The 27,453-nt window shown below is 41.0% G+C and overlaps 1 protein-coding gene across 1 annotated transcript in view; it reads right to left on the bottom strand.

The window, feature by feature from the left end:
• CDC73 (cell division cycle 73) overlaps positions 1-27,453 on the bottom strand; it is a 130,252-nt gene that overhangs the window by 75,271 nt on the left and 27,528 nt on the right. The window contains exons 8-9 of the mRNA XM_056867500.1: positions 17,709-17,807; positions 14,753-14,831 (exon numbers count right to left, since the gene is read on the bottom strand). Coding sequence (XP_056723478.1) covers positions 14,753-14,831; positions 17,709-17,807 — 178 coding nt within the window. The remainder of the gene's footprint in view (positions 1-14,752; positions 14,832-17,708; positions 17,808-27,453) is intronic.

Genomic DNA, 27,453 nt, shown 5'->3' with positions numbered 1-27,453 from the left:
ACAGTATAAGAAGTGTTTCTAAAGGCTATAATCATTATCTACATGTTATTACAATCTGGTACCATACACTAGCAGTTTCAAATGAAGAGTATTTGGAACTAAAGCATCTTCAAAGCATGCAAATAGTTCCTGTAAATGAGAGGAATGTTTACCTGTGATAACCTTAATTATATGAGTAGATGGGTAGAAGAACTCTCTCTTGTGGTCAATTGCTACCAATATTGCCCAATAATCTCCAAAACCAACATAATTGTGATTTCCAAGCAATTCTGACAACTCAAAACCTGCCTAAGTTGCATGGTATTAACTAAAATAAGGGTCAAGGACAGGAAGAATAGTCTCTGCAGGAGGCCTCTAAGAACAGGTTATACAACAAAATGAAGTGGACTCAACCACCATAGCAACAAAAGGATTGGCTTTATGACCTCTTTAAATTCACTTTCAGCTTTATGTCCATGGACAGATATCACTGGGGTGCATAGTTCTGACCAAAGTAGCTTTAGATAGGATTCTTGTTTCTGGCAGGGATTTGGCCTTGATTCCTGAGGCCCTTCCGACTCTATTCCATGACTTAAAATAAGACATTTTATTAAGAGTTCTACAAAGTAGTCAAAAATACTTCTGGCTTGCAGCGCTCTCCCTGCTATAAAAATACTCCTCTCGAAGACTATAGCATATGTTCCACTGCAGCTGTTAAACTTGTTTTGTGAACACTCATGAACTTCAGCATTACCTGTCCTGGGCCTCTGACCTGACACTGAAATATTCATACAGAAATGCAGTAAGTATAAAGAAGTTGTACTTAGAAGGCAAAACTCAAGGTCAGTAAAGGACTATTTAGAATTCTTGAATGTCATTTAATATTCAAGAACCTGCAAAAACCATCTCAACACATATTAGCTCAGTGGTGCAGCAAGAAGACACTGTCTTAAGTACTGTGTGATCCATAAAGATTAAAGCCTTGCAGAAGAAGGATGCTGCTTGCAGAGGAAAAGTTAGTTAGCCATATTGCCTGCCTCTGCTCCTGAAGCCATTATTCATCAATATTCACAGATGGGAGGTGATGATGTGAATTTTAAAGAGGAGTTGAAGAAAAGAGGTATGCACTGCCTCGTATATCCCCAAATTATCCTTGTGAAAATAAAACAAGACCCAGTAAATTACATTTCTTCTACCACTAATTAATTTGTGGCTACTGTTAGTGATTTGGATAATTTACTAGAGTATGTAACAAGTTGCCAAGGAGCTGACAAGAAGAAGACAAGTTAGTTTTTATATGCTGACTTTCTCCACCACTTAAGGAAGAATCAAACTGGCTAACAATCACTTTCCCTTCCCCTCCTCACAGACACCATGGGAGGTAGGTGGGGATGAGAGAGCTCTAAGAGAGCTGTGACTAGCCCAAGGTCACCAGCTGGCCTCATGGGGAAACCAACCCTGTTCACCAGATTAGAGTCTGCCGCTCATGTGGAGGAATGGGGAATCAAACCCAGTTCTCCAGATTGAAGTCTACCACTCCTAACCACTACACCACGCTGGCTCTCAAGTGGACTACCCACCCTTTTTGCCTGTTCCTTCCAACCCCACTGGCAGTAGTTCATACCTTCCTCTCTGGTCCCCTATCCTGCTATCAAAAGGGCAATGCCAAGGTACACCTCAGTCAGTTCCCCTAATGTTGTCATTGCTGCTTCTGCCAAAAAGGCTAAAGCAAGTCTGCAATGCTGCTGAATGATTCCAGCATTCTGAAAGTACCCATGGTTTGCTGGCCTAGTCGCCATTTATGAACGAACAAAGGCACATTTTCTGAAGTGATGAACATGTTCTAGTCATTCACAATCTAAGACTTCTATAGAATTTTTCTCAAATCCAACACTTAAGTCTTTCATACTGTAAGAGGAGTTATTTACAGCTACATACTTGGCAACAGGCTGAAAGCAATGAATGAAAGGAATAATAGCCCTTGTTAAACAATGCATTTCTTTCAGAAGGCCATAAAAAGGAGACCAAAGGTAACAATGGAGTAAACTAGAAACACACATTGAAAACAAAACCTGTCAGCAACACTGCCTATTCATACTAATGCAGATATTTAGGGAAACTTAAATCTTGAAATCAATTTAAAAGGCAGAAGTTCAAACTATTGGATAGCACTACTTATTTCACCAACCCTAATAAAACGCCACATGTTGATATGAGTGGGTTATTTTGTTGATGATTTAAAATGGAACAAATGCTTGATAATTCCAGCCAAGCTCTTTTGGCTTGACCAAGTGGGTTACATTGCTGATGGACCAAGGCTACATGAACAATTCTGGCCCTATGGCTTTATTTCCAGGTATCAAAATACAGACTCGTGTTAAAGCCCTTGTAGTAAACAACCTGGCAAAGATAACCAAGAAACTTAAAGCCACTACAACAGTTCTCATGGATGAAGAACAGTCAAAAAATTTCAAAATCATGGTCTGAACCAATATGATCTTCTGACAGTGTGGGGTAAAAAAACCATTAAGACCTAGATGCAACTCTCAGCTCAGCCTTGACCACCAAAGTCCCAATTCACTCCATTCACAAATATTAGCCTCCAGCAAAGAGAATGCATATGTTGCCCAAAACTGAAAGAAAAATATAATCCCAAAGAAGGATAAGTGGCTAGAGAAGCTGTCAGAATGTTTTCATCTGAGTAAACTAACCTGTCTTTTACACAGCCAAAAGTCTGAAGAGTTTGTAAAATGGAACGTTTTTTATCTAGAATGTACAGTTAGTTTGTGCTTGTATATTCTGTTGTTGATGTATTTAGTAATTTCTGTTCTAGACTCTTGTATTGTATTTGTTTTTAATAGTTAAAATTAAAAAAAGAAGAGAATGGCTTATGCAGAAAGGATCTTGCCACTTCCAGGGGCCAAGGAGCACTGAGGAATAATGTAGGATGCAGCAAGAGGATCTGCAGAAAAACAAAAGAATTGGCAGCAATTCTGACTCCTTGCTGCTGTCCCTGGCACTGCACACCAAGGTACTCAAGGATTTCCCAGGCCTCAGGAATGGCTTTGAGAGCACAGGGGATTGCAGTGGGAAAGGTAAGGCAGTGAAGGTTCCAAATCACTCTGTTCACACAGCAGTGGTTCTAAGCCACTGTCTCTTAGTTGCCCTTTAAAAAACAAAGAACTGAAGCCAAGATGTACTAACAGAAACAGCAAATAAAACTGCTTTGCACATTGGAAACTGTTGCCATGGAATGGAAAAGAAACCCCCGTCAACCAACATTCATACTTCCAGCCTTTTGTGTGTTGAAGAACAGTGGGACCGATGCCATTTTCAAACTTCTTCTCCCCACTCCCCCTGCCGTGGTCACATTACTTACCATCTACAAGTACCTGATGTTCTACTGGTAACGTGGTTGAGCTTAGACACCCAACCAATTTGAAGAATTTGGACACAAAACCTTTTCCATGCGCATGAGAGTTGCACAAGAGCAACATGTTTATTGGAGAAGGTCCCAGTGGACCCTGCCCTCTCAGCACAAGGCATTCTCTTTGCCTAGAAATGAGGCAAAGAGAAGGAAGTATGTGTTTTAAACATGATTCAAGAGCTGCATATTGTACTATATTTAAAAAGAGCTCTTATCAATTTCATTAGAGCTCAGTCTATTTGTTTTTACAGTAATGAGATTACTGTGTGCATATATAATCAATGTGTTGCATATATCTGCAATTTGCTTTTTCATTTAGCCGTACTTCCAGGGTGCCTCTATGAATACAAATTAAGCAATGAGGCAGGCTGGTTTTGAGTCATACAGATAAACAAGGATCAGAGCTACACTATTCTCCCATACCAAATCAGTTTCTCATTATTTCTCCTCTCAGGTTTTATACTGAAATGATAGTTGGTCAAAATTTACAGAGCCATACTCTTTATAAGAAGTGCCTAGAAACTGGGAAGCTGCCAACTTGGCCTCACTCCATGCCCTTATTTATGAGCCTTCTTCCTAATTATTCATACTAGCATGCCAGTCTCTAGATCTAGTTCGTGGGATTTTTCCAGCCAATCTAATCCTTCACTTCCCCTAAGAAGCTGGAATGCTCGCAAATATTCTAATATTGAGGATTTCATTCAGGGTTGCCAGATCCCTCTTTGCTACTGCCGGGAGGTTTTTGGGGCAGAACCTGAGGAAGGTATGGTTTGGAGAGGGGAGGGAATTCAATGCCATAGAGCCCAATTGCCGAAGCAGCCATTTTCTCCAGGTGATCTCTTTCGGCTGGAGATCAACTGTAATAGCAGGAGATCTCCAGGTACTACCTGGAAGCTGGCAACCCTAATTTCATTCCATCAGCACTTGAATTTTAATCAGTATCTTCATGACACCACGAGAACTTACTAATTGCTGCCAGAAGTTTCACTGACCATAATAAAATCTCTTAGTTAATAATAAAATATCTTACATTAATTGTAAAGAGTGATCATGGTGTCTCCCACCAGGTAAGTATTCCCTTCTCTTAGAAGACTCCTCTCGGGAGATTACCACTCAAGTAACCAATTTTTGCATCTGGTCTAATGGGATTCATAAACGGCTAATTGAAAACTTTTCCCCACAGAAGATCTTTCCTCCTCTTCTTCAAATCATCCTTTCCAGAATCATCAACTTTTGTTATTTTATTTTATTATTTTAACCTAACTTTGATTTTTATCAGAGCTGATATTGTATCGAAATAAAACTTGATTGATTGATTGTAAAGAGTGGCTTATTTTAGAATAACCATCCATTATTATTTTTTGCACAACTTCATCAGCAAGTACAACAATAGGACAAATCTCATGTGAAGTTCTCAGTCACCCAGGGCATCTGACCCCACAGTATCTATCGTCTTATCACAAGCAAATATTTTAAATCTAATTTGTATCTTGTTACTCAGTGTCTCTTCCCAACTCTGGGACACATTTATGCTGGACACGCTTTTACAATCATCTGAGCTTTCACTGTTGTTTAAGATCTACTAGGGAGGCAGTGTTCAGTCTCTTAATGTCAACTGTTTAGGGATGGTTTAACCCCAAAGACTTGCTTTAGGCAGACAGTTGTCAGGATCAGGCGTCTGTCCTTAGCATCCCATAAGCAAACTCATCCAGACTCATCCAGATCTGAAGCAGTAAGACTTTATTAGGAGCAAAAGACAGATTAAAAAACTGACTACCCTCAGGTAGGTAAGGCTGGTAATGTCTGAACACAGGCAAGTTACATGCTTAAGACACTATGGACTGAAAAGGTAAACATTGCTAGGCAACCCCGAGATAAGCGGTTCCCAGGAAGACAGACTAAACATTACCGCAGCTGCAGAAAACAGGATGAGCGAAACTGTACACAGACATTCACAGGCATGAGAACCAAGGACTTGACGTGTAGCCAGAACCTGGCCTAACTCATGTCAAGAGCCTTTACTCCAGCTAAAAGGCAAAGGCCTGATAACAGTTTCACTGGGTTGGGGCAATAACAGAACGTTATAGCATGGTACCCAAGAGTAAAAGTTCCCAGTTCACATTTCACTGCAGCCACTCATTAGGAAGTGTTTGGCAAGCCACCATTTTGTTCCAATAACCAGAGTTAATACATAGTAAGTGACGTAAAGTGTTATATAAATGTTAATATGCTAACAGCAACAAAGTAGCCAATTACTTAACATACATATTGTCTACCTTTTATAACAGAAAAACATGTTCTTAAAATAATAGTGGAAGATGCCTTTAAGCAAGAATTCTGTCAAATTCATTCTGTGCCACAAAAATAGCAATCCTGTGCCTAAGTACTTGGAGGGAAGAATGTGGAAAATAGACACCTTTCACATTGAAAATGTTATATAAGTGGTCTATATGCACCCAAACTAGTTGCCAATATTTCAGACTCTAGATTCTAGAAGAACCAAGACAGTACAAAACGAAGCCATCAAGATAGCAGCCAGAGGTATGCTTAATAACGGAGGTCAACGTGGGAGGAGGTTTAGGCCCCCCACACACACACACCAATGTTATTTCCTGCCAGAAAGGTAGATAAAAATCAATGATTTTTTTAAAAAAAACATTTTTATTTACATTGATTTTTTAAAAATAAAATGTTTATGAGGAAAAATCTAAATATAGTTCAAATAGTTTTCTGTTTAAGATACATTATAGTCCAAAGGTTATTCATAATGAAATAAGGATTAGTTTTTAATTATGAAGTATGAGGCTTCATATTCATGCAATGCTTAAATTTTTTGGTAAATGAATTCCATTAATCCATTCACAATATCATGCTCGTTCAGAGGTTTCTGTAAGATTATTTTGGGGGATTTTTCCATCTAGAAGGTATTATCACAGATGCTTGGTTTTGCAGTTTTCAAAACTGCATTTGTGTCTGCAGAGATAACATGCCTCTTCTTCACAGCAAAAATATTACAAAATAAACATAGAGAGTTGACAAAAAGACCTGAATCCCATTGTTCCTTTGAAAATCCATGCACACAAAATCAACCCCATATCCCTTAAGTGCTAAATTTCAAGAAGTTCAATGAACAGAAGATTCTTTGGAGTGGAATAGATCTGCACAAGGAGCTAAGTGTAAGGAGAGAGAGACAAGCAGTCTGATGCTTTCTGATAGTTCAGTGTACACAAAATTACTAATAATATTGTTTAAAATTATATTCAGGCTATGTGTATAAAGTGTATCTAGAACATAAATGAAGTTGGGTCCCATCCCCAAGGTATCTCATTATATTTAAATCTAGTCTTACTGACTAGCGATTTAAATCAAATCTTCCCTATCTGCCTGTACTTGTTTACTTTCTTCAGTGTAACTGAATAGTTGCCTTTCATGCCTTTAAAGAACACAGTTGCAGTGATAGCAACATACAGCTTCCACCTAGTGCTGCTTACAAGATATGGCAGGTAATGCACTAACGAGGGTCTTTTCAATATCCTAGCCCTCTCCCCTACCTACACACATAGTGGTTGTGATGTGTTCACTGGGTCAGATCCTGACCAAATCTGTAATTTCCATAGCAGATCCTCCCTCCATATTAATCCTTAGGGTTCCCTATTCCCTAGGAGAAACACTGCACTGGTATTAATGGTCTGCAGTAGAAGGGGGAAGCAGGAAAGTTCCATTCTGACATTAGAAAATTCAGTCCAGATCCAACCCATTGTTTTTATTCTTATACACTGCCTTAAACATTATGGTCATGAGGCAATGGCTTGGTGAAACTTATCACTAAAGGGAAGATTTGCATTGGCAGAGTGCAACTTTCTCGCCTCCCCTCCTCCTGCTATAGCCCAAAATTGCCCTCATTCTGCTCCTGGGAGACCGGGGGACCATTAGGATCAGCATGACAGTGGAGCCTGCAGTGTGTTTGTGGGGGAACCGGTTAAAATCCCCCCTCCACTTGCAGAAATGTTAATCTGTTGTATAAAATTATTACATTTTACAAATTGTTTCTATTTGTGTACTGTGGATTTTCCAATATATTGTGCTAATCCCGTTACCACATGCAAACTTATACTCAGTTACTTTCATGGGGTATTCAACTGCTAGATCTACAACCTGTCAGGGACCTGCTTCTTTGTTTGTTTGTTGTTTTTAGTATTCATTAAAACATCTCATATTTGAGCTTCACCACATGACTTAAGCCATAAAATGAATAATTCAATAAAATATAGATGAATATTCAAATCAGCTCGAATTTTAAAGTCTCTTTTTAAAAAAAGACAAACGGTCTGAATAAATCTATCTGAAGTGTGAAAGAATCACTGCAAAAATTTAAGACTGCAGCAAATGCTTCAAGACTTGGAGAATATTAAGATTCTGAAGTGCAAAGAAAGGGCTGAGGGCAACAGATATCTAGGGATGATAGTTATAGGTCTTTACTGTTTTTGCAGCTTAATCCCATTTTCCACTTAAATGTTTGGTGTGTCAGTGAGTGAGAGTTATTTTTATCAGACAGTAACCATTTCCAAAAAAATTGCTTGCACTTTGTCAAAGGCTGATATATTCTGCTTAAAGGTTTGCCAGTGTTTATTACCATGCTCTGTTAATCCCGCAGGGCTTTTTATTCACAAGATATGAAGCCGCAACTCTGTTCTCATAATCTTTGAGGACACAAAATCGCTTTAGAAAGGATGTGAATATTTCCTTTTAACAAAGCTATTACCAGCTGTGGGGGAAACACACTCTGCTGCTACCAACCTTCCATTGTCTTTTTCTTACTACAGAGAGAAACCTAACAGAGCCACCCCCGTAGAAAGCATATATTTTTTAGCATGAAAAGGATGGAGTAGTATAAAGGAATAGTATTCACTATAATAGCTAGCCATTAATAAAGAGGGTGTTGGGACACCAGATACAATGTACAGCAGAGGACGGCAATATGTGGCTTTCTGAACAATTGCTGCCCATGTATTATGGGCAGTCCACTCTCATGGTCCACACCAGTCTATGACCAGCATCCTGGGGTGATGAGTAATTAGGGCTCATAGCTGTGCGCAGTTGAAGATGCAGCAACAAGAACTAGAAATCTCACCTCTTATTCCAAAAGGACAAAATCAGTTTACATGTAATCAACAGACCGAACACTTCTGTTCTTTCAACAAGTAATACAAGTGATGCTACAGAGTGACAGAGGTGCTCCAATGACCTCCGTGGAAGAGTTCCACTTACAGTTAAACCATATAAGGGAAACACATGCTAGATTATCTTAAAAGATTTACAACATTAGTTCAATAAAGGTAACTTCCCTTTAAAGCTTTGATTTTTGTTTTAATAGGACATTTAAATAACACTTGATTTATTTGTGTCTCCTAATCAAATATTTCACCTCAAGTATTTGTTTCTACTGGGACATCTACTGGGTACGTCTAAATTTTAGTTTACTAAACCCAAGTAAAAAACAAACATGCTAAATCAAATCACACTCTACATAGGGCATCAGAAAATTTTCTGGGAAAATTTGAGATGTTGACAGAAGGAAATCAGACATGCTCCTAATATTTATGCCAGGCTTGAACAATCCAGAGGTTTCATAGTACTGGCCAATCACAAGAGCTAATGCTGTACATCTTCTTCCTATGCCTGAAGAGAGCTCTGAGGCCTGAGCACTCACACTCCATAGTAGTTCAGCAGGGTAAGTTCAACTGCTGAGATGCCTCAATCAAGTCCCAGAGGTCCTGACTGAACAGTTTCCTCAGTAAGCCCTGAACAGGCAACATCCCTAATCAAAGTTTAAGTGGGCACAGCCATGATGCTGGAACATCATACAAATTCACTGTTCACTTAAAAATATTACATTTTCCATTTCTGCAGCATAACCCAAAATCAGAGCCACTAGTAGGTTAAGCAATCAGAGATATGTATCTTCATACTTAAAATCATCCCAAACACCTTAGCACAGTTTTAGAAAGTATGACAAGTGTAATGTCTCCCCAGGCAGACATAAATCTCATGAGAAAAAAGACCAATGACAGGTTTTAGAAACATCCCAAGTATAGATTATGAAAAGTAATACATCAGGGAACTGTCCCCATAGGCTTTTAACATATATGAAATCCTCCTGAATTGCAGTTACAAGCACCAGACTCCTAAAACAAGTGAATACCTGATATGGATTTCTCCTAGAACTCCTGATTCAAGTAGTAAATAAAAGCTCCACTGGGAAAGGGATACAATATTCAGATGTCATCAGGATATATCACTTTCTAAAAAATGAAATGTAGAAAAATCTAACCTCACACACACACATGAATAACCCAGGAAAAACAAAAACAAAAAGTTACATTTGTTAAGAAGGCTGGATATGACATAAATGTCACTTGGTCAGGACGGGCCATTTGTACCATAAATTTAATGTCAGGTACCAGAGACAGAAACTTTATAGAAGACACAGGCACAGCTATTATATTATTTTTTACTTAAAATGCAAACATGCTTAAAACAATAACACTGTTAAAGAAAATACTATAAGAGTATTATTGTTTTAAGCATGTTTGTATTTTAAGTAAAAAAATAATATTGGCTTTGCCTGTGCCTTCTATAAAGTTTATATCTCTGGTCCCTGGCATTATTATTTTTTAAAATTTTAATCTGAGGTGGGGGTGGCTGCCTTGGCTGGTGAACCCGCAGCCCTCTCCCCTGGTCCAGAAAGACAGGGAGAGAGAGAAAGGGGGTGAAAGGCAGGAGAGGGAAGGAGAGGAGAGAGAAGGAGAGAAAGAAAAAGCGAGAGAAAGAGAGGGAGGAAGAGGGATCGGGAGGTAGCTGGCTGGGCTTGAGGGGCCGCTGTGGCCCCAGGAAGCCCTGAAAGGGATGGTGGAGGGTAGCTGGCTGGGGGAGGGGGGGAGCGGAGGCTGGCTGCCTCAGCTCTGCGGGCCAGAGAAAAGCCCTCAGAAGGCCACATGTGGTCCACGGGCAGCATCTTTGACACCCCTGATCTAAACAATGCAGTGCTTTAAAAAGATAAAGGTAGTCCCCTGTGCAAGCACCGGGTCATTCCTGACCCATGGGGTGACGTCGCATCCCGACATTTACTAGGCAGACTTTGTTTACGGGGGTGGTTTGCCAGTGCCTTCCCCAGTCATCTCTCCTTTACCCCCAGCAAGCTGGGTCCTCAGTTTACCGACCTCGGAAGGGTGGAATGCTGAGTCAACCTTGAGCCGGCTACCTGAATCCAACTTCCGTTGGGATCGAACTCAAGTCGTGAGCAGAGCTTGGACTGCAGTACTGCAGCTTACCACTCTGCGCCACAGGGCTCCTACTTTACTCATTTATAATAGACTGAAGATAACAATTTAAACTAACTGTGGTATAGTAGGAGTCTGACCATTAGCAAGAACCAAGCCACTGGTTACAATGCCAAAGATTTAGAAAGGAATGCTGTTGAAGAGTATAATTCCATGTTTACAGTAGCTCAGCTAGACTGGCAGTTCCTTTCAGCCCATGTGTTTATTAAATTTATATGCTGTCTTTCCACTGATCAAGGCAGTTCACGTTAAAACTGTAAAGCAATTTAAAATGTCAGAAGACATAATCACGCTATAAAATATTAGCTGTAGATATCGTAAAATTCAGAAGTGAAACTGGAAAAAGCGACAGAAAATACACAGCCACTTAGGTTGGTGCAGATATAACACAGCTCATTCCTCTACCAAAGACAAAGGACCTAGAACTGCTTACAAGATCATATATTCCCTTATCCCCAGCCCCTTCCCTTCCAAGTTTTAATTTCCTTTCCTCGTCTAACCGCAGTTTCAGGATATAATTACTCTACTCTTGACCACAAACAGAAAAACCAGGATTTAAAATCCTGAATGAGTAACTCCTGGTTAACAATGCTGGTGAAGACATATCTATTAAGGGAAGGGGGATTCAAAATTAAGACTAGAGCTCACATTCCTATAAACACTACTGCAATTCTCCCAATTCTTTATCCAGGGACAAACCGCTAGACTCGCACACTAAGCAATGGACAATCCAACACTGCTAGCTGATCACCTATTATTTGCCCATGTTCAAGTATTCCATGAGGCCAAGAATGCCAATGTGGAGGTGCAAACATAACTTTTCTATTCTTTACGGGGATCCTTTGTTAGCGAGGGAAGGAATGAGGTTTGCTTCTTTGTAGCTCTGCTGCAATCACGAGTAAACCTAGCAGCATGGAAAAGCTCATCCTAGAGGCCTATCGCAAGCCCCTCAAAACAGGAAAAGATGATGTGCTGCCTATATAATATAACTGCCTTTAAAATAGATTTTATTTTATATTAGTTGCTGTTACTTTGCTCTCTTTTAATTTCATTTTTTAAATGTAATAGGTTGGCACCAGAGTTCCAGGATAAAAAAAAGTTAAAGAAATGTTCAGTGAATCCTTCATATTTACAGACACTGTCCTCAATGCTGTTGAAACTTAAAAACTGCATTTTCTGAAAAAACCTTCCCTGAGCCCTTCCATGTAAAAGCTTCAAGCCAGTCTCCAATCTTCCATTCTTGGGCAAAATGCTGGAGCAGATGGTTGCCTCTCTGTTCCAGAGGTTCTTGGAAGACACTAATTTTCTGGGCCCATTTCAAGCTGGCTTTAGGCAAGGATTTGGAACAGAGACTGCTTTGGTTGCCTTGGTTGATGACCTCTACCGAGATCTAGACGGGGGAAAGTGACCCTGCTAGTTCTCAGCTGCCTTTGATACCATTGAGCACAGTATCCTAACTGAGCAAACCTCTTGGTGCTGGAACTAAAGGGTACTGTGTTACCTTGGTCAGAGTCCAATCTGGGAGGCCAGTCCTAGAAAGTGGCGCTGGGGGATTCTTGCCCTACCCCATGGCCATTGGCCTGTGGAGTTCCACAGGGTTTGATTTTATTCCTCATGTTAATATCTACGTGAAGCTACTGGGAGAGATCATCAGGAAGTCTGGGTTACAGTGTCACCAATATGCGGACGATATCCAGCTCTACTTTTCATTTGCACCTAATTCTGTGGAAGCTGCTGATGTTCCAAACCAGTGTTTGGATTCAGTAATGGGCTGGAGAAGGGTGAACAAACTTAAACTTAATTCTGACAAGACAGAGGTGTTCTGGGTTAGTAGAAAGGCACACCACGGACTTGAGATCTCCCGTCTTGTTTGGAGTTACACTCTCCTTGAAAAGCCAGGTTTGCAGCTTGGGAGTGCTGCTTGACTCAGCAGCCACTTTAGAAAATCAGGTGGCTGCTGTACTTTGGCGTGCTTTCGCCCAGTTTCAGCTGGTGCGCCAGCTGTGCCCATTCCTGGTTCAGTCTGATCTAGCCACAGTGATCTACGCCCTAGTAACATCTAGACTGGACTATTGAAAAGCACTGAGGCTATCCTTGAAGAGTGCTCAGAGGCTGCAGCTAGTGCAGAATGTTGCAGCTTGACTGCTGGTGGCGCCAGTTACTGAGATCATGTGATGCCAATATTACAATGATTACTCTGGCTCCCGATCTACTCCCGAGCCCAATTCAAGATGTTGGTTTTGACCTTTGAAGCCCTACGTGGTTTGGGACTGGGCTATGTGAAGGACTGTCTTCTTTCATATGTTCCTGCCTGGGAACTAAGATCACTGGGAGAGGCCCTCTTGACTGTCCCATTGACCAAGTTAGCTCATCTGGTGGGTACACAACAGAGGGCCTTTTCAGTTGCAGCCCCAGGGTTAAGGAACAACCTCCCCAGCAAGATGTGCCTGGCATCCTCAATTTGGATCTTTAGGAGGAAGTTGAAAACAGCTTTATTCATGATGGCATTTGATTAGCTCTTCTCCTACCAGCAGTTTTAAACTAGTACCTTTTATGCATTTTATTATTGTAAAATGTTGTGGTTTTATAATAGCAGTTACCTAAAAAAAATTAAGGTTTTAAAATTACTTGACCGTTCAACTGACCCTGTCTTCTTTGTTGGTCCCATGGGCCAACCCTACAGATCACATATGCAACCAGTACCCAGCCTCCTCAGAGACCCTACAGAGCAAAGAAGTTTCAACCAATTACAGAGGATTACTAGTGAGGCAAAGACAGGACTGGAGGCTCTAGATAGACTTGACTAAGAAGAAAGGGTATCTGACTGCAGCATAAATAAATTCCTTTGGAAAAGTTTCTAGGGCTTTGAATAATTGTGACTGAAATTGCTTCTCTGGTCTTGTCATTTTCCTTTACCTCATTTTGCAAGAGGTTAGGAGAAAGTGCTTTGACTATAGCAGAAGCACTTAAAAATTAGAATTCACAGTGGGTAGCCGTGTTAGTCTGTCTGCAGTACTAGAAAAGAGCAAGAGTCCAGTAGCACCTTCAAGACTAACAAAAATATTTTCTGGCAGGGTTTGAGCTTTCGTGAGCCACAGCTCACTTCAGATACAGCTAGAATGTCATTCTAGATACATAGATACATTCTAGCTGTCTCTGAAGAAGTGAGCTGTGGCTCACGAAAGCTCAAACCCTGCCAGAAAATATTTTTGTTAGTCTTTAAGGTGCTACTGGACTCTTGCTCTTTTTTAAAAATTAGAAGTTCTCTTTCATAAATATTTGCAGCTTAGTTCTGAAAGCTGGCCTCTCTGTGATTTCAAGGGAGACTATTTTAGAACTGTTTCATTTTCCATCCTTTTGCCAAGGATGAAGACTTTCAGAGTGCTGGCTACTAGTTACCAGATGAAATAACAGTCCACACAAAAATGAATTTAAAAGGACAGGCAGACAGACCACTGATTTGTCTGAGCTGTTACACTTTTGATAGAACATGAAAAAGCAAAAATTCTTCCAAACAACAATTAATGAAGACATTATAGGGATGTAATTTATCAGTAAACCAAGCTTCTAGTTGACAGAAAAAAAAAAAGGAAAGCAGACTGAGATGCATCATTACAGCTTTTTTACACAGTTGACCTGAAGACAAGTTGATCGTTCACTATTGAAGCCAGAGTTGGTTAGTTAGCTGTTCTGTACTATTAGCAGTGAGGAAGCACAAAGAGGGTATGACAACATATCAGGAACTGCAACTTGTTTGCTATGAAACGCCCCCCACCCCACCGGTTTGGTTCTTGTTGCAAAAAACATTTCTTAAGAAGCTTATCCACAGGATAAACTGAACTTGAGCAAAACTAATAGAAGGACGAATACTTAAGATATAATGTACTTGTTAAATAATTGGCTGTTTTTTGTTTTCCTTTTGTGAATTTCTTTGGTTATGTGCAGCCCAAACTTTATCTACCCAAGATTATTAACGTTAAGACAAGACCAATGCAGGAAAACTTACCCTCCTTTCCTTTAAACCTTTCCTGATCATATCTGTTGTAGGCGGCTTGTGTAGGCTGCTTGTTTCGTAAAGTGGGGTCCTGAAACACACACACACAAAAGAAAAAAGTTCTGCTGAATGTTTGTTAAAAATTTACACTTCGACATCTGAGGGAAGTATCTGTCAAAAGTTAACACAAATGACAGAAATTGCTTACCATTTCTGAAGATAAATTTAAACTGTACTTCATTCAACCCCTGGAGTTGGGATTGAACAGCAAAGTAGCCAGGTTTGCAGATAACACCAAATTATTTAGGATCTCTACAAAAGGATCTCTACAAAATGGAAGAATGGGCATTAAAATGGCAAATGAGATTTAATGTGAGCAAGTGTAAAGTGATGCATACTGGGGCAAAAAATCCCAACTTCACATATACACTGATGGGATCTGTGCTGGCAGTGACAGACCAAGAAAGGGATCTTGGGGTGGTAGTGGATCACTTGATGAAGATGTCAACCCAGTGTGCGGCTGCTGTGAAAAAGGCAAATTCCATGCTGGCCATAGTTAGACGAGGAATAGAGAATAAAACTCCTGATATCATACTGCCCTTGTACCAATCTATGGTGAGACCACACTTGGAATACTGTGTACAGTTCTGGTCACCACACCTAAAAAGGATATTACAGAGCTTGAGAAGGTGCAGAAAAGAGCAACCAAAATGATTAGGGGACTAGAGCAACTGCCCTATGAGGAGCGGTTAAAACGCTTAGGGCTTTTTAGCTTGGAAAGAAGGTGGCTAAGGGGAAACATGATAGAGGTCTATAAAATTATGCATGGTTTGGAGAGAGGAGACAGCTCCTCCCTCTCTCATAATACTAGAATGCTGAAGCTAGAGGGTGAGAGATTCAAAACAGATAAAAGGAAGTATTTCGTCACACAATGCATAGTTAAATTGTGGAACTCCCTGCCCCAGGATGTGGTGATGGCTGCCAATTTGGAAGGCTTTAAGAGGGGAGTGGACATGTTCATGGAGGAGAGGGGTATTCATGGCTACTAGTTAAAATGAATACTAGTCATGATGCATACCTATTCTCTCTAGGAGCAGAGGAGCATGCTGAATATATTAGGTGCTGAGGTACACAGGCAGGATGGTGCTGCTGCAGTTGTCTTGTTTGTGGGCTTCCTAGAGGCACCAGGTTGGCCACTATGTGAACAGACTGCTGGACTTGATGGGCCTTGGTCTGATCCAGCATGGCTTTTCTTATGTTCTTGTGTTCTTATTCTAAACTTGATTTGCTATATAAATTTATATGACTCCTACCTTCTGAATATATAAATTGTAACCACCTAATAAGATACCACATTGTACTTAATTCTGAGTTACTGGTATAGAAGCCAATTTCCAGTGGCCCATTCCTCTGCCATGTGAAGCTGGGCAAGGGGGAGAGACGAGGAACCATGGGGGTTGGACAAATGATGCAGCTCCTCTGTGTACCAGTGTTGTTCTAACTACAGATGAGTGATGCTGGTATGGGAAGGAACTATATATTCCACACATAATTTTTCTTGGGAGGATATGAGGGGGAAGCATATTGTAAAAAAATTTAAAAAGTTGAAAATAGTGCCTAATGTGTTCCATTTTATCCATCTTTTGAATGGGTAATTTATTCACAGTTGCAATAATTTAGGATAGTATCTCTGAAAACACCCATGCATACTTTATACATTTCAACATTAAAACTTCCATTAAGGCATTGAAATTTCATCTTGCAATTACCGTACATACAAGTATAAGGACTATGGTTAAAATGCAGAAAAAAGTCCAGAAAACATGAACATGAGGTAAGTGAACATCCAGTCATTATCTCTTTTTCTAATATCAACTGCCATCAGCTCCAGAAGAGAGTGAAATAATTATGTTCTCAGGAAAAAAAAGATTAAACGGACATCAGCACTAAGGAAATGTCATCCCACCAGCAGAACTGCTGTTCAACTTGGTATCTAATCCACTGGTTTGAACTTTTCTATGTTTATTCTGGAATTTGAGTATTTTGATCACTTGTGTACTTTCCTTAACATTTGTAATCCAAGAGCTCCATAAGGCACTGTTAACAAATAACTGTGCTGGATTACATGCAGCTATTATAGAGGAAGCCTGGGGAGGTAGAACAGGAATCTGAAGTAATTTCTACTACTTTTGCCTCCCCTTTTCCTTCAGTGATCTGCATCAACCCCTTCCTTTCACATTAAAAAAAAAGTTTATTGACTCTTCTTTAGATGGGCTCGATGCTTAGTGGCTTTATGGATCAGACAAGGAATATAACAAGTTATTGGTTGTTTACAGAAAAGGACAGCAGAACTCTGCTTTAAAACACAATTTCACACACACACTGCTTTACTGAACTGACAGGGTGTTTCTGTCAGGGACAGAATGATTTCATTTGGAACTCTTTAAACCCAAGAATAGAGCCTAAGAGTTAGCTTGTCTCTTGGGATATTTTCTTCAATCCCCTCACAAGTCCCTAACTTACTATTTTCCTAAGGTAACACAGGAAACCTGCTTTATTCCTGCCTTGTTGTTGGCCAGAGCCCAATGATGTATGTGTTCTTCTCTTTACTGGGCGAAACCTAACTACCTAACTAATCTCCGGATAGTTTTCCTGATTCTCTGTTGCTTCTCCAATTCCCATCTGAGGTGATAACAGATTTTGCCTCCACTCAACTCTCCAAAGGTTCCACAGCCTCTCACTGGCTGTTGCTGCCTGATATCTGACTACTCCCCCTGAAGGCAGAGATATGCTAGGATTCCTAGAGGGCAGAACTAGAGGCTGTCCGTCACTACTCGGCACTAGAAGCACCTTTCTTTTCAAATAAACCAAATTTTAAAATGCAACTCTCCCCAAACCCAACAACCATGCTTTTTTTTCATTTTTAAAATCAAGATGGTTTTAGCCTTAAGTGCAGAGTTCGCCTTACCACTGGTGCAGTATTTGGTGCTGGTCTTTGTTCAGGTGCACGGCCTTCTTCTCTAGCTTTGACTGATTGAAGAATTGCAAAAATGTTCTTGGCAAAGTTCTAGAATACAAAGAAAGTGATTCAGTTATACTCATCTTTGTGATATATATATATATACACACACACACACATATATTCAGTTTTGATTTACACATTTTCTAGATTCTACAATGCTTTGGATAACACTAGTTGGCAGAGAATCATGGGGCGTGTATTAGAAAACAAATAAAGCAAACCAAGTCTGCAGTTCTGCAACATATACATGGAAGATACAATTTTGAGATTGTAAATCATCAGTCATGCATCTGATGAAGCCCTGAAGTTGTGCAGCTGCTCCTCTGCCCTCTACCACTTACACAGTGAGGAATAATAATTACCCAGCCTTCCAAGATTTCTGATCACTCGCGTCTCCATCCAACCCATCACATAACAACTATCATTTCACACTCATGGAACTTGTGCTTTCACAGGATTCTCCATTCAGATTACTATCTGAAGCAGCATGATGCACACAGTGGAAATGCTGTTCACACTGACTCAGTCTTGTGGAAGATCTTCTATGGCTCAGCTAAACATGCATATGATGTCACCTATTATATTCTGTCTTTACTTACAAAGTCACTAAAAGACGAGAGGCTTCAAGGCTTAGAAAATTACTCATTGAAAAACAGCCTGCCTTTCACTTCTTGTTGTCAGTTTATAATTTGAATGATATAATAATTGCAAAGTTCAATCCACAGCACACTCAACTATTTTTTCCCCAGTGGGACAATATTTTATTTCCCTAGTCAAAAGGCTTCTCTGAACGCCCCAACAACTTCTTCTGTATTAGCTACAAAACATCAGAGAGAAACTTGTTTGTTTCTACGGTGTATTTATCTTATTAAAAGACAAAAAAGTAATTTCTGCAGTGAGCTCTTTGGTAACTCAAAACACAGTTGTCACCTAAGTACAATGTCTGAAGATGACTGAACCTGCCCTTCCTTTCCCCAATGCTTCATACAATGACTAGTGTGTAGCTTGGATAGCATCTGGACTTATACTCCAACTTCAAAAATTTAAACTTTTCAGCTGCATGACAAAAGCAATTGCAAGTTTTTTTTTGTGAGTAACAGTATTTAAAATTGAGTGATGTATCCAAAATTGTAAACAAGAATTTAAAACCTTGTCATATTCACCTTGCATTGATTTAGTTTAGTATATATACCTCAGCCAATCAAATTGAGAGCCGGTGTGGTATAGTAGTTAAAGTGTGGAACTAGGATCCGTGAGACCCAGGCTTGAATTCCCACTCTGCCATGGAAGCTTGCTGAGTAACTTGGGCAAGTCTCACAATCTTAAACCTAATCTACCTTCCCGGGTTGGGAGGATAAAATGGAGGAGAGAAGAACAATGCAAGTCCCTTTGGTTCCTCACTGCAGGGAAAGGCAGAGTATAAATGAAGAAAATAAATAAATAGCTATCAATTAATTCAGGCCAAACTTGCAGCATTGATTCCCAAAATGTGCACAACTTTTGTGTCTGACCATCTGTTATGCCAGCACCTTATAATTCTATGTCGAGAGAAAACACAGGTGTAGCAAAAAGATTTTCATCCCAGTCAGAGCAAGGAATTTTAATCAACCTTGGACAAAATCTAATAACATGCAATCTCACAATAAGGCAACTAGGAAACTGAGCAGCCTCTCTATCTAAAGACTTGTCTCCTGACTCCATGAGGTCAAACTAAAAGGATGGCTGGTGATTGTGAGACATTGGGGGTTACCGCATTATGTATTCCCAGAGATGTATTAAGAGTTTGAAAATGTTATAAAAAACATCGCGTTAAAAGGGTTTTTGGATGCCACGGCTAAAAATGGTTGGAAGACGTCTTCACAGCTAAAGGGGCCAAACAAAGTGCAAACAGTATTTTTTATAACCTTTTCAAACTCTTAATCAGTGGAAATACATAGAAATTGCGAACAGTATTTTTTATAACATTTTCAAACTCTTAATACATCGCTGGGAATACATAATGCAGTAACCCCCCAGACATTCCTGCACAATTAGGAAACACCTGAAAAAATATGTAACCATCAGACAGGATAATCGAGCTGCTTTCCAAGTTAACTGACAAAGATAGGTTCATCTCCTGTCAGAATTAGCATAATCCTTGGAGCAGGGAAAGAAGAGAGGATATGGGGGCTGCTAAGGGGAGAGAAAGAGAAAATAGTGAGGGGGAGAGTATATAGGGGAACTGCAGTAGATGTAATACTTTATATTGTCATATCAATCCATATAGAAATATTGGGAAGAAATTAAATCTCAAATATATAATTACATGAGGTTTCAAATTTATCTTAAACGTTTAAGACTATATGTAATCCTGACCATCTGGAATGTTCACCCATAAGAGGATACATACAATGACACTAGCGTTCAAAAGACACTGGAAACAAATGCAGCATCCCAAATAGGTTAATGGTCCAAGAAACAGAAGAAACTAGCAATACATGAGCATATCCTTTATAACAAAGCAAGGTATCCAACATTAACTTCCATCAAGAATGCATTTCCTAGAATAATAAAAAGCAGTGGGTGAATATCATTCATAAAACAGAGTAGGTCATAGAAGATAAAGTGATGGGGTACTAATAAAGCTATATATAGTAAAATCAGTAGCTGAAATTGTTTACAGGAACAAGTATAACCTACATACCAAAGCACAAGACCTACAACGAATGGTTTTTAATGTATATCCTATTTTTCTTCCCAAACTGAAACTCAAAGGAAATAATTACTGAGGATGTGCACAAAAGTATAGGCAGAATGTAAAAACACAAGCCCACTGAAGAGAGAGACATATAAATTGAAAAAATTATATAGTATGTTTTAAATGCTTAAAGCTAGATACCATAACTAAACTGCATTATGCTGTTGAAATGAAGCACGTAAACCCTAATATATCAGTCATTTTTTAAAAGGCCCATACTGAACTGATTTGGGTCAACCATCAAGATGCCCTTGATGTTAAATGGCATATGTACACAACAGATGTCCTCTATTCCAGAACATTCTAAATAACAATGAATGCATTTAAAAGCAGAGATTCACAAAGAACATTTATAATGAAAAAGGAGTTTTCTCTATTAATTAAGCAAACATTTATTTATTCATCCTCAATCCCTGGCCAAAGCCGGGCTCAGGTTAGCAATAAAACATTAAAAACAGGTACACGCTATATATGCATATACAAGGTCTCTCTAGTGTGTTGTGGACATAATGTACTTTACATGCCATGTTTAGGTGTTCGCTGTGCTTTAAAATAGCTTTAAAATTGTAAGTGGGGATAACTTGTTGTGGTGGCTTCCCCCAAAAGCATATTTCGTTAAAAATTGAGAGCTCATTGAAGTCAACTTCAGAAGCAGCTGGAATTAATGGCAGAGGAATGAAAGTCAATGCAAAGAAAGCACTTCATGTGACAGACAACAAAAAGATGTTGCTACAGGTAGCTCTTCTCCTTAAGCTTCTCTGGCCTAGGGCAGATATACCACCAGCTCCCTGCCCATAAATTGAGAATGCTGAGAATACACACTCCTGTCCCTTTCCTCCCTGGAATGCAACTGTCCTCTCCATCACAACTGTTGTTAAGCAATTTTTTTCACCCTTGCCATAGAGAAAGCTGACCAGGTTTTCACTTAACCTGGATTCAGAACCCACATTAAACCAGTTTCTCTTGCTAGTTAAAAGAAGTTCCCCCTGGTTGACACACTAACTATGGTTAATGTAATTTAATACCATACTACCAGTTCTGAAGAAGTGAGCTGTGACTCACGAAAGCTCATACCCTGCCTGAAATTTTGTTAGTTTTTAAGGTGCTACTGGACTCTGCTTTCTCAGCTCTGATGCCAGTCATCATCCAGATCTAGCTCATTTTCACCTACAAACTGAATATTACAACATCTCACGATAAAGCAGCCAGGTTAGAAGAAGAGTTGGTTTTTATACGCTGACTTTCTCTACCACTTAAGGGAGACTCAAACCGGTTTACAATCCCCTTCCCACAACAGACACCCTGTGAGGTAGGTGGGGCTGAGAAGGTTCTAACAGAGCTGTGACTTGCCCAAGGTCACCCAGCTGGCTTCGTGTGTAGGAGTGGGGAAACAAATCCAGTTCACCAGATTAGCCTCCGCCGCTCATGTGCAGGAGTGGGGAATCAAACCCAGTTCTCCAGATTAGAGCCCATCACTCCAAACCACTGCTCTTAACCACTACACCATGCTCGCTCTGTACACTACCTGGTCTGAGGGCCAGAAGCATGAGGTGTGGTCAGGAGCAGCCCAAGTCCAATGCCTGGTTGTCTCTAGGTTCAGGTTCCAAGCAGCAGTACCAAAAGCATAATCCAAACGAGCGGTCAGGGTCAACACAGAATGGTAGCAACAAGTTGTTCCCACAATGAGTCAGCTGCAGTGGCCTGCTCAAATAGCCCTGAAGTGGATCAGCTACTGAGCTTTACCCTAACTTAGCTTGGTGAAGTTCGTTAGCCTCATTACAATCATATGGGAGTGTCCTTCACTGAGCTTGTAGTCTGGCATGTAGCTGTACCCTGAGTCTTTTGCGCCTCTGCTCCAGCGGCTCTGGAGGGCTTTCTGGCGGCACTGCCTGAGGCTGAGCTTCTAGCACAGGTAAGTCCCCTGCACTGGGTGGCTGTAGACACAGGGAGGCCCCTTCTACCTTCTACCTGTGGTTGGTCAGCCTGCTGCAGCTGCTCTGTTCCACTGCCTTCTTCTGCTTCATGGTCCTCTTCAAGCCTCAGCAGGCTGACTCATGGCAGGTAACATTCTACACATGAACATGTCAAGTCTATGATTAACTCCAAACTGTTTCCCCTTTCAAATTGTACACACTTTCAATTAATATTTTACCACAAGTAGCCCTCAATTAGCATAATAATACTATTTGAATATCACCAATCTCCCTGTTATAAGTGGCAATTTAGTTTTTACAAGTCTTGACCTTTTCATCCAATTTTACTGAAAGGGGATCATTGGCTAACCTATTCAACTTGAAGCATGTTTTTACTGTTCTGCCCTGCAAAGTGCCAGCAAGCCAAAACCCTCTGATGCCATGAATGCAAATGCCAAAACACAACAGTAACTTGCCTGCAGTTCTTTTAGAGTAGTAGCTACAGCAGGAAGAACTCTAGATCTCACTGCTTCAACAAAGCACTACAAAGATCTCAGTGGCATGTGTAATACATGTCTGGCTGCACCTCCAGAGGAATGACCCGCACACTGATCCACCACATTCTATGAATGAAAGCAACAAGCTAAAAAAAAATTCTTGACAAGTAGCACTGGTCTCATAGATGCCCATGCACTGTAAAGTTTCCTCTCACAAGGGGAAATATTAGGTCCCCAACTAAAGAGGCAGTTCAAACCATGAAATGTCTTCCATATATACCTGGCAACTCCAGGGAAGAAGAAAAGAGATACAATCAGAATTAGAGCAGAAACAAATTAGATAAGACATCACCATTCATTTTTGAAATTGATATTGTACTTTCCTTCTTCCCAAGCATTTTCACAACTTGGCAAACATTCTCAGTAACTCTTACAACTTCTCCTTAAGGTCAATCAAATTATCCCATACTACAGGTGCAGGAGTTAGAATGGAGAGAGAGAAAGTGGCTTGCTTAAAGCATCTAATGGCTCAGCTGAGGTAAAAAGCCAGGAATCAGCTTACTGCCCAAGAAGGCTTGCAATTCTCTACAGCAAACTGGCCCACTAAAGGCCACTCAGAGAATCCCTGGCTTCAACTAAAGGAGAAATATGGCAAAAGAGGTTTGGGAATTACAGAAATTTGACAACACAGGCGGAGATATGACCCAATTAAGTCAGGTGTGGAATTAAGCTTCATGGATACAAAAATAGCTTCCATGGTATGGCTGTGGCCATAATGGAACCAAGTACTGTCCATATCTTGCTCGAGTATAGATCACTGCAACATGCCAGCTGGAAATCCTGCTTTTCATTTGCCCCATCTCTTTGAGCAACTACATACTAATAGCCCGTGAAACATTCCAAGAGTAATACTAAAATTTCTTTAGATTTTACCTGCTGCCGAGTTAGCCCTTTCACAATGATCAGAATATGTAAATACATACACTACCCCCTTTACATAAAACAAAAACATACAAACAGGCAGAGGGCAGTGATTTACCCTTAATAGGTCTAGTACTTGGCTTAAAACAAAGACATTACAGATGAGACTCTGGGATTAGTCAAATTTTAAGTGTTTCAAAATGGAGAGTAAACAGTGAGGTTGATTTTGAATTTTCCAAGTCAACGGGTTGTAACAGACCTAGCTTATTATGTTCTTGTGCTACCCAAATTAGATCGTCTCCCCTTTTGGTTGGGGGGAAGTAGCTGGGAAGACTATATTTTGGAAAAAGCAGGGGTAACCGGGATCTTTTCCCTGTGTATACAGAGATCAAATCCCTGTGCAAAACTCTCCATAAAGAGAATATTTAGTTTAAGATTAATTGGTTTTTATTGTAAAAATACCTTCAAACGCACAAACAGCAAATCACACTGTACCCGATACATTCAAGAACTAGGAAACAAAAGGAATGAGGGGGTGGACATAAAGATGTGAGGATTCCCAGGGGAAAATATTTACCAATCAGATGAGCAACGTCCAAAGATGGCAGCTACAAAAGAGAGGGAGAAAAGGAGCCACCAGCAAGTGGAGGTGCATGCATACTCCAGGACACACAACACACACAATGGATGCCATTTGGGGGTATATTTATACCCAAAAAATGTATCCTGAGGTGTTATGATTTCACTGGCAACCAAACGTTGCCAGGGACAAAGACTTGATTGCTCTTTGATTAGTTTAACAGTTTAAGTAAGAAAGAACAGGAGGTGGAAGCAAGTAGGAACAATACCTAGGTTCTTCTGATTATATACTGTTAAGTATTTGTTATAGATTTCCAGATGAGTGAAGATGTTTTGGGAGTCTTCCCAGGAAGAAGGAGATGACTTAGAGGGGTTTGGCTTTACCTATTTTGCAACTTGATGGTATTAGCTGGACATCTGGGTATGTAAAGAATTGGTTCCAAGTTCCCTGAATGGATTTCTAATTACTGAGGTATGAGGTTTTGCTATCAGCTACCAAGAGTGTTAACATATATGGATCCCTATGGCCTGCAAGGAGAGTGCTAACACATATGCTAAAGGGGCTGTTCCCTTCTCATTGTTCTTGAGGTTTTACCTGGCATAGACGGGGGGGGGGGGGAGATAGGCAAACAAGTAGGGCTGTCGATTCGATTCCATCCGACATGAAAAACAGCTGAATTTCCCCCGATTCGGCAGTTTCCAGTTTGGATAGAGCCGAAGTGAAAAGAGGCGGGAAAACGACAAGCCGAATTCGGCGAGTTCAGGTGGACGCCGAATAAATTCGGCCAAATTTGGCGTCCCCAACTCAGCATTCTCCCGCAGCCAATGGTGGCCCAAGCTGGGTCTTCTTCTGGCCAATCAGAGCAGGGATTCTCCCTTTTGAATTAGCCAGGAGAAGAGTATAAAAACTCCCGTCCTGCCCCGAGTCTGTATTCATTTCCTTCTATTTTGGTGGCGCTGCTCCTGAGAGATCCTGCTTACAGGAACTGGATTGGATTTACTTCTCCCTGCTTCTGCTGGAAGACATCCACACAGTTTGATTTTTGGGGGTTTTCTCTATACCTTTTCTCGTGTGTGTGTGTGTGTAGGGGGGAAGCAGATTCTGTGTGTGTGGGGGGGGAAGCAGTTTCTGTGGGTGGGGGAAGCCAAAGGGGGGCTTTTGCCTGTTCTGCCGGGGGGGTGCCTGCTCACCTCTGCGGGAGTGTGCGTTCTGCCTTTTTCTGGCCGTTGCCACCCTCGCCTGCAGTTGAGTCAGTGTGGCGGTGCGTGCGTGAGTCTCCCTCCTCTCTGCACCCTTGGGTCGTTTCTATGGGGTTGAGCCGAAAGCCGTACTGGTTTGAGGGGGGGGGCTTTGGCCTGTTCTACCGGGGGGTGCCCGCTCGCCTCTGCGGGAGTGTGCGTTCTGCCTTTTTTGCCCGTTGCCACCCTCGCCTGGAGTTGAGTGCAGCTGTTCCCGTTGTTTCTAATGGGCTAGCCTGTCATTCGTTTTAGTACATCCCATGTCAGTGAGTCTGTCTCTGTCTGGCCCCTTATCCTTCATTTGGAATTTGCATCTTCTGGTTCGGGGGGGGGTTGTTCTGCTGGGGGGGGCTTGATTGCCTCTGTGGAGTGTGATTTGGGGGGGTTACCTGTCCTGGGGGGGCTGATTGCCTCTTTGCAAGTGTGATCGTTGCTGTGGAAGATTTGAATCCAGCAGCATGAAATCTATCAATACTGAAGATACGGAATTTGCGCAGGTCGCGCTTATGCTAGTAGCATTATAAGATGTATCTTTTCATTTCAACACAGCCAAAGTGCGTTACCCATGCTAGTTACGCTGTTTACTTACGCTTTGAGCGTTCTAGGATGCACTTTCGGCGTAGTATGAAAGCTTTTCTTGCTTGTGTTACATCAGCTCTTAGAAGCCATGGACGGGCTTCTACTGTGTGGGGGGGGGAGCCAAAGGGGGGTTACCTTACCTGTCCTGGGGGGGGGGGGCTTGATCTCCTCTTTGCGAGTATGATTGTTGCTGTTTTCACTGGTTTCAGTGTGGGTCAGAGAGTCTCTCTCTGGCCGCCCCAGAAACAATGGGAGGTTCTGCCTTGCATTTTCCACTCGCTAGATGCATATTTTTCCCATGCATATTTTTCCCATCCAAATTCTCAAATCTCAACAATAAGCCCCCCTGCAGAGTTTTGAGAATTTGTCTGGGGGAAATGTGCATCTAGAAAGCGGAAAATCCAAGCAAAACCTCCCGTGCATAAATAGCCAACGAGAAACAATGGGAGGTTTTGCCTTGGATTTGCCACTCTCGAGATGCACATTAAGGATTGCCTGCTCCCATTCATTCCAATGGGCGGATGGGGGACCCCTTCCAGACCCCATAACTCGGGACCCCCTGACCCAATCTTCACCAAACGTGGGGGTTCTTGCAAGTAGGGTCCCTCCAAGCTACCCTGAAAGTTTGGGACCTCTACCTCCAAAAATGCCCCCCCCCCGGAGCCACAAAGTCGCAAATGTGCTTTAAATGGCTTTATTTGGCCGAATTAATTCAGGAACGCCGAATTTTATGCCGAATTCCCCGGATCCGAATAGGGGAGTTTGGACTTTGGCATTTCCCAAATAAAAACTGGCCAAATTTTGCAGAATCTAAATTTTACCAAAAAAAAAATTCAACAGCCTTACAGACAAGTTTGTACTTGCCCTGTCAGCTCCAAATTTGTCTACAAGGATGGCTACCAGAAAACTTCCATTTTGCCTCTGGCTCCACAGCAGTGCCCTGCTTCTTGTGCGTTCATTCCAGTCCTGTACACCTCTCCAGGGTGTACCAGGTAGCCTGGGACATTCAAGTTACTGCACATTCATTCATCTTACTGCCTGTTATTGTTCAGAGTTGCTCACATTTCTAAACATTTCTTGTACTGCCCCAAAATCCTGGAATCCCAATATGATTCAATATTCTGAACAACAAGGACTGGGATGACAAACACATACAAAAACCTTATGCGAATTTTGCCATCTGCTAGCAGCCTGTTGTGAGAGCGAGCGTGGATTAGTGGTTAAGA

Source organism: Euleptes europaea, chromosome 2 (genome assembly GCF_029931775.1).
Source record: "Euleptes europaea isolate rEulEur1 chromosome 2, rEulEur1.hap1, whole genome shotgun sequence".
Lineage (NCBI taxonomy): Eukaryota > Metazoa > Chordata > Lepidosauria > Squamata > Sphaerodactylidae > Euleptes > Euleptes europaea.
This window is presented reverse-complemented; position numbering and strand designations above follow the sequence as displayed.